Source organism: Parambassis ranga, chromosome 9 (genome assembly GCF_900634625.1).
Source record: "Parambassis ranga chromosome 9, fParRan2.1, whole genome shotgun sequence".
Lineage (NCBI taxonomy): Eukaryota > Metazoa > Chordata > Actinopteri > Ambassidae > Parambassis > Parambassis ranga.
Genome location: NC_041030.1, coordinates 13,968,684 through 13,982,465, shown reverse-complemented (window position 1 = coordinate 13,982,465; position 13,782 = coordinate 13,968,684). Strand labels below are relative to the sequence as shown.

Genomic DNA, 13,782 nt, shown 5'->3' with positions numbered 1-13,782 from the left:
CCAACAGTGTGCCAGGAAGCAGGACTGCTGCACTTTCCGTAAGTGGAATGCAGCCATCAATAATACACCTGTGCTTTCCATATGTTTGCTGTAAAAAAGAACCTTAATCTGATTACCTTTTTTTGCTTTGAGGAAGTTACATTTCAAAAAATCATCTTGTTTTCTGGAACTACAATTAAAATGTTTTAGTCTACATGCTGTAACTAAATTTTCTGTAATAGTATGTATGTTAAGCCAGTAGGCCATATGGCGGCTCAGCTTGAGCAAGACACAGGTGGCTGGGACTACAGTGAATCCATCATAAGGTATCTCCTTACAAAATACACACATGTCTAATGCTGTTGATCAAAACTTATAATTCATTTGGTCCACTCTTTATGACTACAGAGAAGCACAAACCATGGAGAAAATAATAGCTGCGCTGTGCGGGGAGTGAAACCCACTGCGTTATAACATTGATTAAGAGTGGAGCAGTAAACATTCGTGCAAAACGAGGAAAGACAATGGGATGTTTCTGGAGTTAAACCATGATGTCACCCTCTGTTTTGTATGTCATGGCCCCATTTTTCTTTTTGAAAGAAGCAGCCTTTGAGGAGGGGGAAGAGGGAGGACAAGTCTGAGGTCTGTCTGCCATGCAGACATTCCCAGGAACACTGACAAAATATAACAGTCTGATAAACTATAACTATATCATGAGACAGTAGGGGCGGTCTTTATTTTATTCCCAGCACTGTGCCAAAATTATGTTATTTGTGTCATATTTATTTTAAGTCAAGGATATTTGAATGTCCATATATGGGAAAATGTCTGTTGGTATAATTTATCTAATAATAGTGTACTAAGGGATCATCTGAGCACAGGATACACTTGTGTGTATAAGAACACACACATGTAGCTGCTTTATTGGCACAAATATAGAAAATTATATACAGCATTCAACTACAACCTGTAATATGCCATCTCATTATCCACCACCAGGTGGCAGTATGTCTTATGAGTAGTTTACTGTGTCCCGACCACAGAAGCATGCACCAGGTGGGTCACTGCACTCAATACAATGGTATTTAACCTCTTATTTCCACAATTTTCACATCTATACAGCATGACAATGGCATAAGCTGAAAGTGCATATTGTAAAAGTAATGAAGTGATGATTTAAGTTGTTTTGTGTATTTTAAATAATAACCAACTTCTATTGTCAATGATTACCAAGAAAAGTTTAGACAAGTTTTGTTTGCTTATACTGCTCCCTTCCGTCCTTTACTTCCATATGTCTCTAATGAATATAAAGAGTGTGTGAACCCCGGACCACCCTATATAACCCTGGAATGTGGCTGACAAAGGATATGGTGCAGGAGAAAAAGGGAAGGATGGTTATAGGAGGGTGGGATGCAGAACTTAGAGGATAGAAAGTCAGTGAGTGGCAGGTGCTATTGTGGCTTAAGTGCAGGAGCCTACGGCAACAAGGTCAAAGGTCAAAGTGAAGTTGAAAGGCCAACCACAACTCCCTGGAAGCCCACCCAGAGAGAGAGAGAGAGCTACAGATATGGTGGGTCAAAGAGTGTGGAGGGCTCATGGAAATAACTCACAGAAAGGTATAACAAGGAAGAGAATTAAAGAAATTCTTCACTTCCAAATTCTTCACAAAGTGAGGAAGAAAAACATTTGCAAAGGGATGCAAAAATTTGAGGAGAACCTTAGATTTGATAACATGCACATGCCTGCCTTGGTTTTACAAGAAAACCATTTGGGAGGTTTCCCTCTACTGGTGATGGGTTTGATATTGAATTAAGCAAATTAGCTGTGTCCCTGGTGAATAAAGCAAGCTAAGCTGCAGCACCCCATTGAAGGCCTCTATTGTCACATATTATGGAGTTTTTTTAAAGTTGTGTTTGGTCTAAACACATGATTCGTCCTGTTATTTCATTGAAAAGGCAAAGGAATGCATACAGGAATGCCTTTTAAAGTGTTTGTTGTCACTCGTGACTGCTCTGCTCTCAGATGTTGACAAAGACGTTTTGTTGGGTTCAGCCAGTTCAGTCCCTAGAGAAGCTCTGGGAGCTGCGAAGCTGTCACACAGGATATCGTGACAACTAAGACCTGAATGGAAAACGGGGGCCCTGGTGCTCAAGGAGCCCTCGTGACCTGGGTACTTGATTTGATACTCAAATCAATTTCTGTTGTGTTTCATCTCCTTTTTGTCTTTAAATTACAAACCCTTCCATCCAGCTGAATAGAGAACGATCACTGGATGTTTTTTTTTCTTCTTCTTTTACTCCACTTTATCTCCATCTGGGGAACCATGAGATGTTCTTGTCCCCCTGCTTGTTGTGAGATGTGACAGCAGGGTCCATTCAGGAAGAAATTGGCTGCAATTAGTGCAATTATGCTGATTTTCACTTGTGTCCCATGCAGAACAGAGTTTTCGCTGTGCGCAGAGACATACCCGGGAAATTGCAGCAAAACAAAAACCCATCAATCAACAAAGAACTTGAATGAAAGGCTCAACTGCACATAATACCGGGAACATTCCATAATGACAGCGTTTAGTCAGCTGTGACCTGCGTTGCGATGGGGGGCATGACATCTAGAGCTCCAGTGATTAAGAGGAAATATGCAGTGAAGCCAGCACAGAGGGCAAAAGGGCTTGACTGGGAGTGGTTGGCACATAATCCAAATATACAGTGAAGTTATTCTTAAAATAGAAGACAGTCCACACTGAAAATCCTGACCAAAAAAATCAAATTGATAAAAATGTTGTTTTTTTTGTTTGTTTGTTTTTTTAATCAATTTGATTTGATTTTTCAGGTTTTTATTTTAATGGCTGTTTTAAATTGGATGATGACTGAGGTGGAGGTCACTGTTGGTATTGGGTGACTGACAAAGCTGGAAAAGTGTACACGGTGTAGACAGATGGTGAAAGATTTAAAATATCTTGCATCCGCTGGTGGACTTTTTTGGTATGAAGCATGGGAAATTCCAATTTGTATCAGTATTTAAATGTTTCTATAACAATCTATAGACCTCACTTTATATTAGAAGCAGCAGGATTTCAATCAAATAATCACATTTTTTACATAAATTTTATTTTCTTCTATCATTTTTAGTTCAAACTAAAAAGTCTTCCTGATGTTAATAACTAAGATTACTGCAGTAAATTCATTCTTCAGTTTTCCTTCTTGGAGGAAGCTCCTAAGTGGCTCTGTGGTCCCCGGTTTGACCCCTCCCTGAGCTGAGTCTGGCTGACGGGCCGTCAGCGGTGGATCCAAGCAGAGTGTCTTTAAGACCCAGCGGAGCTCGGCAGGGAAACCCCGCGGCTTTAGTTGTTTCTACTCTCCGGAGTGTCAGCTAGTTATTTGTGGGGAGGCGCTGTAGCCATTTCGCCACATGAAAGCCCGATGAGCTGAACGACCAACATCCGAGTTGCTCGTGGAGAGGAGAAATCAGCTTTGAGGAGCTCCGCGCGCACACACACGCACACGAACCCGCGCGCAAAGACGCACGGCGCAGAGACACGCACACTTCCTCCTCGTCCGCCGTGGAAAAAAAAGAGAGAGAGAGGGGAATAGAGAGAGGGCACACGAAACTTCCAACTCTCCCATGTGGAAGGCAGAGGTTTGAAGATAGGGTATATTTTCCTTCTCGGGGCTCCCTTTCTCCCCCCTCTCTCCCTCTCTTCCTCTCAGTGTATTTGCCCGGATATTTGTGTTTCTATGAGAGTCTTGCTCGGCGAGAAGAGAAGTTTGGTTGTTTGCCTGGTCGGCTGAGGAGGAGGTGGAGAAGAGTCTGGTTAAAAGTGGGGGAAGATGGTCCACAACGCCGCTTGGAGAAGAAGCTTGCTATGCGTCCTGGCGCTCGGTCTCGGCTTTGCGTCCCCGCCGTGCAAAGCTCGGATTTACACCAACCACTGGGCAGTCAGGATACCCGGCGGACCCACGGTGGCCGAGCGGATAGCGGAAAAATATGGCTATAAGAACATGGGACAGGTAGGTCGCCTGCTGCTCCGGCAAAAAAAGTTGCTTCATGTGTATGTGTGTGATGTGTGTTCGTCAGCTGTTAGAAGTGGGACAGACAGTCATGGTTTATTGTCCCTTTACCGGCGGACAAACAATGCAAGGTTTAACCTCAAACTCCAAACCTTCTCTTAACTCTCTCAGCAGCTCTGTGACTCCCCGACAAGAAAGAGAGGCTGCGGGGAACAAAGAAAGAGGAGCAGGATGGCACAACAGGTGCCTCCTCGCTGTGTTCCCACAGATCAGTTTGCGGGCTGGAGACACAGTGAGCTCACTATCAGCCTCACAGCCGCAGCAGTCCCCTTGACACACACACAAACACAAACAGTGAGACAGCTAATGCTGTCTGCTTTATGATCTTGGCAGTGACATCAGAAGGTCCACAACCAAACTGAACAAACCTGCAGTACTTTTTAACATTATATGAAAGTAGATTTGTGTGTTAGTGTCATAGGTCTCTGCTTGTATTTTATATCTTTCTGGGTAAACTGCAAACAAACTGCTGAGCTCTGCCTACACTTGAGATGAATTCTTTAGAAGATCCTCCTCCATACATTTAGTCAGTTTTCTTAAATTGCTGGGTGAAGCTGTAACTATAAAAGACATGTTAAAAGCTGTCATATATCTAAAACTGTGGCCACAATCAAGAGCCATCTTCTATTTATAGCTTAAAACAACTCTCAGGCATTGAGGGTAAACCGTATTGTTTGTCATTTTATTAAAGAATGGAAGTGTGCACATGGAGGAGTGTATATGGTCACTCTTAAATGTGTTTCCACAAAGTTTAAAGAGCTGTCAAAGATGTGTTCTTTGTACACACAAAACAAAATGCACCACACAGATATGGACCCCACACATACTCAAATACGGCCGTAATACATGGGCATTTTAAGCCCGCACTTGCCAGCGTTCGACGTGAGGACAGCACGGAACAGAGGGGGGCATTCTGACAGGTTGTTGTGGGGTAGCCTAGTCAACAGCTATTGAACCCCCTCCTCCTCCTCCTCCGTCTCCACCTTATCCAGCCTGCCCACCCACTATACTCCCTAGAGAGCAGGCCTTAATGGCCTCGTTTATCCCCTCTCTTTGACGGGAACTAATGTGTGGAGTCCACTGCCCTCTTTCCATACCACCCCCCCATAGGAATTCCCCTGTGGAGAGAAGTGTCGCCCCCAACCCCCACCATTCGCCCTAATTTCCATCTCAATATGGAGCGTTCATTGGACTTTGACACCTCGTAGACAAGAGTTTTACTTCACTTCCTGGTTTTGGGGTCAGCTGAAAGCCGCTCCCATGGGAGCGATAACAGCACACTAATGTGAACTCTGACATCCCCGTCATCAACCCCCCTCCCTCCCTCCCTCCCTCTTATATTGGCACAGCTCTGATGTATTTAAAGTTAAACCTATTCAAGTGTTTTCACTTAAAGCAGCATTTTGCTGCTGTGGGTACAGGTGTTTTTGAAGTTTAATGAACCATCCTCAGACTATTTTTCATAGATGTTTTTTTGGATATGACTGCTAAATGAGGTTTTAAATTGTGAAAGGAAGCAAAGCGGTTAAAGAGAGAAAATGGGGGATGGGTAGAAAAATGTGGCAAAAGGACAATATGGTCTTCTTGACAGGGTTGGAAAGAGGAGAACGGACAAAGATAACCACACACTGGGAGATGGAAGAAGGAGTGAGTGAAAGAAGGGACGATAGATGGATGGATGGATGAAAAGAGTTGGCATGGAGTGAGAGAGCACCTCGTTGGGGAATTCTGGGTAATCCTCTTAACCATGGAGCCCCCTTCCCAGACTAAGACACTGGCCCAAATTGAGTCTAAATCAGCTGACAAGGCCCCAGACGTGGATATCTGTTCAAATTGGTGTTTTGAAGAGATGGGAGAGGACTAGGGAGACATTGGGAGCCTTTCAGAGGGAGGTTCATAATCTGGAGCCAGACATCGACAGATTATTTGTGCAGTCTGTAGTAATGCTATCATGTGTTAAAGCTATCAGGCATTTATCTATACACTAATGTCTCACTAGGCTTTTCCTTGAGACAATTGATTCATGATTATTCCTACTTCTTGGACAGCTGGTGCAGTGGACCTGTGTGAGGATGTGAGAGAGTTATTTTACAATTCATTCACATTTCTCTGGACACATGAGGTTTCTGTTTGTTGTAGTAGAATCCTGCTGTGTGTGTGTGTGATCTCTCATCTTTATTGTGTTGTTTGGTGTGCACAGAAATTTCTTCTTTTTTTTCTTTCCATAAATGAGTCCAGCTCTGATGCACTGATTTCTCTGGGAGGAAAGAAAGGAAGGTTTCTACGTGTGATAACATGGAAACATAATAATTCCAGTAAAAACATCTTTGAAGCAAGACATCATGAGTCACTCAATTGAAAGTGGTTTCGCTTCACAATTTAGTTGCAACATAATTCCCAGGAAGGTTGTGCTGAGGTTGTGATTCGCTGTTTATTGCATTATATCTACGGTAAGTCATCTTTTAGTTGGCCAGAGTTGAGGATCAAAATGAGTGAGAATGGGAAATAATGTACATTGAAGTGATCATACAGTCTATGATTTTCATCACTTCATCAGTCTGTAGGTTGTTGACTACATGCATACATGAGCTGAAAGCCTAATGGGCTCTGTGGATGTAGATCTCAGCCATTGGTTCGGTGACACACCACAGGATCCTTGGCAGCCATGACAGTTTGATCATCTGAGGGATTGTTTGGTCTTTATCAATTATTAAAACTAATCACCGTCCAGCAGCTTGCCTTCTGTCTGCCATTGTCTGTTTGCAGATCCTCTGTCCTCCGCTCTTTGTAGCTCTAAGTCTTTTTGTGTGTTCGTGTGTGACTGTACGTTTGTCTGATATCCAGTCTGTGCTTCTGTGTTTCTTTGTGTCTGTTTGTTCTCTTGTGTTCTCTTGTTAATTGATCTGTCCAAGCATGACAAAACTCCATCAGTAATACATAAAAAACATAAACTTTAGGGAGATTAGGGCCAGTTTTACATACTTTACCTGTGATTGAAGTTCACCTTCTGATACTAAGATCAATCTACCCACTGTGGAATGCAAACATCCCTTCAGGAATAAAATGTGGGGGGAAATTATGTAACATATACCTAACTCTGTGTGTTTACTTTTTTTTCTTTTTACAGATTGGGGATCTCAAAGACCACTATCATTTTTTCCATAGTCGGACTATCAAGAGATCTACTTTGTCCAGTCGTGGCCGCCATAGTTTTATCTCCATGGAGCCCAAGGTAAGCCTGTTGTTACTGCTGTGCCTCAAGGTAATCGTCTCCAGATTTGCCCTGCTGTCATGACTTATCGTCACATGACCTGAGTGTGATGATGTGCTGTGACTATCACCTATCTGTGAACTATCATTCTTCATTACAACGGAGCCAACTTCATGATAATGAAGATTGTGAGGTTCCTTTGAATGCTCTAAAAGTCAGTGAAAGGGCACTCTCACCTCTCTATTAGGGATGCTGTATACTATTTGTGTAATATTGTAACGGTAACTCACTGAGGACCCTTTCAGTGCAAAATTATACTAGGCAGGATCATCTTGCTATAGAAATTGACCATGAAAAGACAAACTGGGCATGCTTGGGTCACTCTTGTTGCTCCTTTCATTTTAGACTTGTTTTTTGGTAAGCGAGAAAACAGGGAATCCTCTTGCAGATACCAAGATGTTGGCCTTCTAAAGTGTGATTAAGAATGTCTTCCAAAGAAGAAAAAAAGTTGCACCTCTGTGCTGAGCTGAGACAAGATCTGATCTAGAGTGTATAAAAACAAGTGTACAGATGTCAGGAATGATATTGTGCCAACTTTTATACATATACTTTTAACTTGGACGATTTGCAATTTTTCTTCACTGCATTTGTCCATTTGGTGGACACATATTCCCACATATATTGTCTGTCAACAGAAGTAAAGACAATATACACCAATATGTACAAATATGTGCAACTACATTTCTGTAGCAGCAGTAACTGGCTTCGACTTCGACTTACACATCATACAGTTGACCCTGCTTTGCTGTCCTTGTTCGTGCAGACCCCTGAACTGCACACAGATTATTGCAGGGACACAGTGTTCATGAGAACAGGAAACACATCTCGTGATGCAGTGATGAGTTCTGTCCACAGACAGCTGAATAATGATAAATGAGGCCTATCCTGCTGCTTTTCTACTCCACACACTCAGCAGTTTCAGGTTTTGATAAGATATGTTTTACTGTGGAGGTAAAACATTGTTTAAATAGTCCTGGATTCATTCAACAGAATGTAATATATTTTAATACAAACCTTTTCTCAGCCTTGTGAAAGGTGCATGTGGCACCGTGGTGTACGGAGTGGTTTCCCCCTAGAAAAAAGAACTAACCAGTTAAGTGGATCTCTTTAAGCAAACCTCATTTTTTTAAAGTATTTGACTCACAGAAAAGACCTTGTACAGAAACACACGTTTACATTAAGCCTATTTCTGTTACCATGGCAGCTTATTCCCTGAAGCTAAGCTATGGCAGGTTAATGTGATCTTAAGTAGAGATAGCAGGCAGTGGTTCAGACTTGAACATTCATCTGATGTGCAAATCAAACTTGTTCTATGTTGGCTCTGTGGTTGTCTGTCTTATTATACTACATACATAGAAATCACCTCTTTTTTGTGGTTTGGGTGAACTGGCCCTTTAAACAGAGTTTGACCTAAGGTAAACCCATACTCTTGCCCCGTCAGTGTGCTTTGCGTCACTTCCCCGGGTCATCAAACCCCCGGCTGCATTATAAATGAAGCCTGAATCTCAAACACTCTGAGCCTCATCAAGTCGCTATATTAAACATAATGGTTGTTCACACTGTGTATCCATTTCTGCAACACTTTTCTTTCCAAGAAGCATGCAGATGGTAGACATGTAAAAACCTTATGCTCTGTACTTTTTGTATATTTTGTTCCCTTCGTATCTGTCTCAAACTTGTTGATGTCTGCCTGTTTGATGAAGCGGGTCACTTTATCCAGCAGGCTGGGACTTGATCCTGAGAAGACAAAGACACTTTGTGGAGATTTAGGGTTTTCATACAGCAGCAGTGGCCTTGTGTGTGTAAGTGTGTTTGTATCTGTGCATGCACATGAATGCATGCTGACTGCTGAGGAATGATAATGATGCATCAGCAAGACTCCAAAAAGAAGGGATCAAATGGGGAGAAGAGAAAGAAAAGACAGTGCCTGTCACCTTCTGTTATCCACTGTTTTGCTGTCCTCTGGCTCATTGTTTCCTTTAAGTTTCTTTGGTCCAGTCAGCTTGTTTTGTCCACACACTGTCCTTACCTGTCATCCTTTTTACTGGTTCCACTGTTACTTTCAGTGCACTCATCTCTCTCCCTCTGTCTTTAGTTCCCTTGCCCTCTTGGGCCTGACACTGTGCCATGGAGGAAGGTTTGTGTCCTGATGCCAGCTGGCTGAGAGACTGAGAGATTTTCAAAGACAAGATCAGAGAGTAGAGGTTAAATGACTGAAAGGAGAAAATGAGCTATTACAACGGAAGGAGGGTGAAGAGAAGAGAGGACAGATGGATTAGAGAAACTAAAAGGAAAAGTGCAATAGAGAGAAATGGAGCTGTCAGGGCCCCCACACCACTCCGTGAGTGGCTATCCTTTCAGCGTAATCTGTGGACCTGTTTGTGGGTTTGGGGTCACAACATGACAGCCAGTTTGGCACCAGTGCAGTCTGGCATACTGCTAATGATGTTTTGCAATCAGGTTTTGTAATAATGACAGCCGTGTGTGTTTTGTGTGTGTGTGAATGAGTCAGAGGGGTGTAGCGATGCCATGAAAGGCGTACCCTGCTATCCACAGTACTCACTGGCACGCATGTTACCATGGTGATGCAGCACAGCACAGATTACCGCTTTATGGCACCCGCCTAACTGCAGTCACTTCCCTGTCAGGTCAAAGACCGCATCTTCCAGGCTGGTGAAAGGTCACTCGCCTGTGAGGGTCTTCACCTTGACCCTTTGTTTAAGGGTTTATTCCACTTTATGGGGCTCTACTCTCCACCTGCGCTGTATATATATGGAGAAACTGATGTAAACTGTGTTTTTGGGAAGGCAGTTTGTTTAAGTACCGTAATTATATTTTTGCATGTGTTATTTCCAACGCCTTTCAAGTAGCTGTCAAAGTAATAAGCTATCGTCTGTACATGCCATCCTCATTGGTGAATGTTTCAGGTGTGACTAATTGGATATACTTGGGGCAACACAACTGTAGCTGTAACAACTAGCTGGTTTTAAGTTGATTTTGTAGACATGAAACAGGACTGCTTTCTAGCTGTGGTTTGACTCCATTTAGCAAAAGATTCTCTAAAGACAGTTTTTGGTAAAGCAATGTTGATTATGCAGGGTGATTGCGTTAGACAGCTCGTAACTCCATATGTATGTCATTCAGAGAAAAAGATGGGTTTGCAATGAGTCATGTAAAAACATGCTTATTTGGAAAGCTGTGGGAGGCTCATGCAGACACTAGCATAAGCCTAATGCAAGGTTAACAATATTTGTCCTTTAATTTTCAGTCTATCGTTAGGAAGTTACAGTTACAGGACAATTATCACCAAATATGTTCATTCTGATAAATTTAATTGATATAACACACCACAGCACCGATTTGATCAGTGTATACAAACCTGTGTTTGTGTCTGAGCAGCACTCAGCCTGCACCTTGCACAGCTATGATGACGTATGTCTGTGACTCATTCATACTGGGAGATCCAGGAGAGTTTGGACAGCCACAGACATTTTTGTTTTTTTGTGTCTCTGCACTGTTATTAGCTTTTGGTGTGAAATGAGTTCAAGTATACTTAGACTGCTTTGTCTGCAATCTATTTCCAGTAATTTGAAGTTTACCATAAACAACAATTACAGCACTACAGTGGTTGTTTCTCCTTTTTAAAACGTCCTTTTGAAGTCTGTGCAGAGATTAGTGGAGAGAAACAACTGCTGAGACAACTGCAGGCACAGAGTGCCTGTGCGGACCGTCTCTCCGCGGCGATCTGCTGCGAGAGCATGGTGTTTCCAGCCGGTTTCACTTAGCGAGACTCTTGTTTACTTGAAGTCATTTATCCAGACATGTGCAGGAAAACTGAGAGCCAGGTGTGGTTTGCAGCTGAATCCTCACCGGGATTCTCTGAAATGCAAAATGTCTGTGACGACAAAATGAGATTTCAATGTTTGGTGATATTTATGGGTTGCAGTCCTCGATGTTGTGCCACATAAGGAAAGTATTTTACCACATAGTAAAACTAATTGAGTTAGGTTAAATGAGCTCAAATTCAATTATTAAACCATTGAAGTGTGGTCACTATTAATCCCCTCAAGACTCACAGACTTTTTCATGACTCAAAGCCTTTTAGAGCTCAGAAATGTGTGGAAGGACATCCTTTTTATGAAAGAGACAACACAGATGGAGCATGCCATCCTTGTATTACTGAAGGTACATATTTCCATTAGTACATGATACTTGTGTGACATTGTGACTTCTGAAACAGTTTTTGCCTTGAATTTGTTCAACAAATGAAGCATTGAAGAGCTGACGCTCTGAGATGAGCACCTACTGCTGGACAGCTGTGTGAAAAGTTGTGCGACCCTGCTGTGTTTGGGCTGAGTTTCGGAAATGTGCTGAAGTGAATACCAGAACTGGCTTCTTGTGTCACTTTGAGGGTTGGTGTGCGTCTTCTGCTCACTAGCCTTTGGCCCTTTTCTTTTTTTCAAAATCTTGTTTTTACTCGTAGCTCAAACACTGTCACACAAACAGCAGTGAAAGTGGATCAATTTGTTCCCATTTGTTCTATTGAAGTGAACTCTTCCCCAGTTTCCCCTGGTTACTGACCCAGCCAGCAAAAGCCACCTGCAAACCCTTACACAGAGAGCAAATGAGGGGGGAGGATAGGAGGAAGGGGGTTCGAGTGGGAACGAGAGTGAAAGATGGGCCATCAGAGAGAGAAATGGGCATCTGTGGAGAAGAAGAGCAAAAATGCAGAGATGGTGAGAAAGAAGCAGATGAGGGACAGAGATAAGTGAAGAGTAAAAGCAGCAGCAGAGTGGGGAGGGACTGACAGTGACGCAGTGGTACAGGTACTAATGGGTCATTCCTCTGCTCCACAGAGCTGGAGCAGAGGAAACAACAGTATTAATGCACCAGAGGATTTAGAGACCATCATAGGAGGCAATATTGTTTTTGTTTAGAACAGAGAATGGCACTTGTAACACTATGTGCATATTGGCAGGCTGTTGGCAGTGACTGATAAACATTCTTAGTAATGTTAGATGTTGTTGGTGATCAAGCAAATAAAAGATAAAAATGTCTGTTTTTCTACCCAAATAAACTGTGTAGATGGGAGTAAGCAGACAAAAAGTAGGAGGAGTGTGGAACACGTGCAGATGATCCAGATTGTTTTAGTGACCACACTCTTCCTCTGCTTGCATTTATTTGAAATATGTATTATAGCCACACTGTGCTTCCTGTGTAATCATCAGGCTGTAGTGGAAAAGTCAATAGCAGTACATTATCAGCCCCTCAGTGTTGTTTTATATATAAACACTGGCAGCAGTGTTTAGACATCATGATAATAATGTCAACATCCTCCACACTCCCACTGAAACCTCTGGACTTATTTACTTAGCCTTCATACTCATTTGGATATTGTTGGTCACAGTTTGCTGGAGTAGTTTTGTTTTGGCTTCAGATGTGTTTTGCTTTCTATTATCTTATTATCCTCATGAAATAGCGTCACGGCACCATCACAGTGAGAGATGTGCACTTTGTTAAAGATGCTTATAGAGGCCCTGCGTTTACGTTACTGTAGCGGAATGATGTAAAATCTATATAATCTGTTTTGAAATAAAATTCAGGCTCGTTTAAACATTTTTTTTTATAAAAAGCTCAGTTAACTGTGTACAGAGTTAACCTATGGTCTGTATAAAATGTGGGCAAGCCCTCTGCGATTGCATCCATACGTTTCAAGAAGAGCGGGTTTCAAGCTCAAACCATAGCTATCTTAGTAATAGTCCAAACATGGGCAAACAGGTGCCCACATCTGAAGTTTTAAGAGGCGGATGGAATTCCTCATTTACTTATGCATTGTCTGCTCAAATATGACTGGCAAATACAAGGGCTGCAAATGGAAACCAATCCCTCACACCCATCTGGTCTGGCCCCTTTTTAAGATAAGATAAGATAAGATAAGATAAAACTTTATTAATCCCGAAGGAAATTCTTGTGCCAGAGGTATCAAGTTACATTAAAGTTACATTTTACTTATTATATTCAGAATTGGAACCAGAATTCTTCTATTTATCCCCGAGGAGAAATTCTTGTACAGTATGTTACACACAGGTCACTAATTCCTGCAGTGGTTCATTCATTGTTAGGCCTCCTTCCTCGCAGTTGTACTAAGAGCTTCATTACTGATCAAAAATTGTGCTTGATGCTATGCTAATGTATGCAAATTGTTATGATACACCAGTTGTTTTGCGCAGACACACTCACGCACAATTCCTGATGATGTTGTTTTGAGGCTAATGACGTGTGTAAATGGTTGCTTTGAAGCTGATGGTCTTCATACAAGTTGGAGTGAAATGAGCTGAGACCTCGGCAGACGGGAGGAGCATCAGGCTAAAACAAACTGCATTTTTAATCTTTATATTTCTTTCTGTCCTGGTTCAGTGTTTCTTTTTCTCTCCCCAGCTTAAACAGGAGGTCTGCTCAGTTATT

General features: G+C 42.2%; 1 protein-coding gene across 3 annotated transcripts in view; it reads left to right on the top strand.

Moving 5' to 3' along the window:
* The first annotated feature begins 3,066 nt into the window (after positions 1-3,066).
* pcsk5b (proprotein convertase subtilisin/kexin type 5b) overlaps positions 3,067-13,782 on the top strand; it is a 55,629-nt gene continuing 44,913 nt past the window's right edge. Inside the window, exons 1-2 of one of the 3 annotated variants that reach the window (XM_028413410.1) lie at positions 3,067-3,986; positions 7,174-7,278. In XM_028413410.1, coding sequence (XP_028269211.1) covers positions 3,807-3,986; positions 7,174-7,278 — 285 coding nt within the window. In that variant the 5' untranslated portion in view covers positions 3,067-3,806. The remainder of the gene's footprint in view (positions 3,987-7,173; positions 7,279-13,782) is intronic. The other 2 variants (XM_028413409.1, XM_028413406.1) reach the window with 2 other exon arrangements.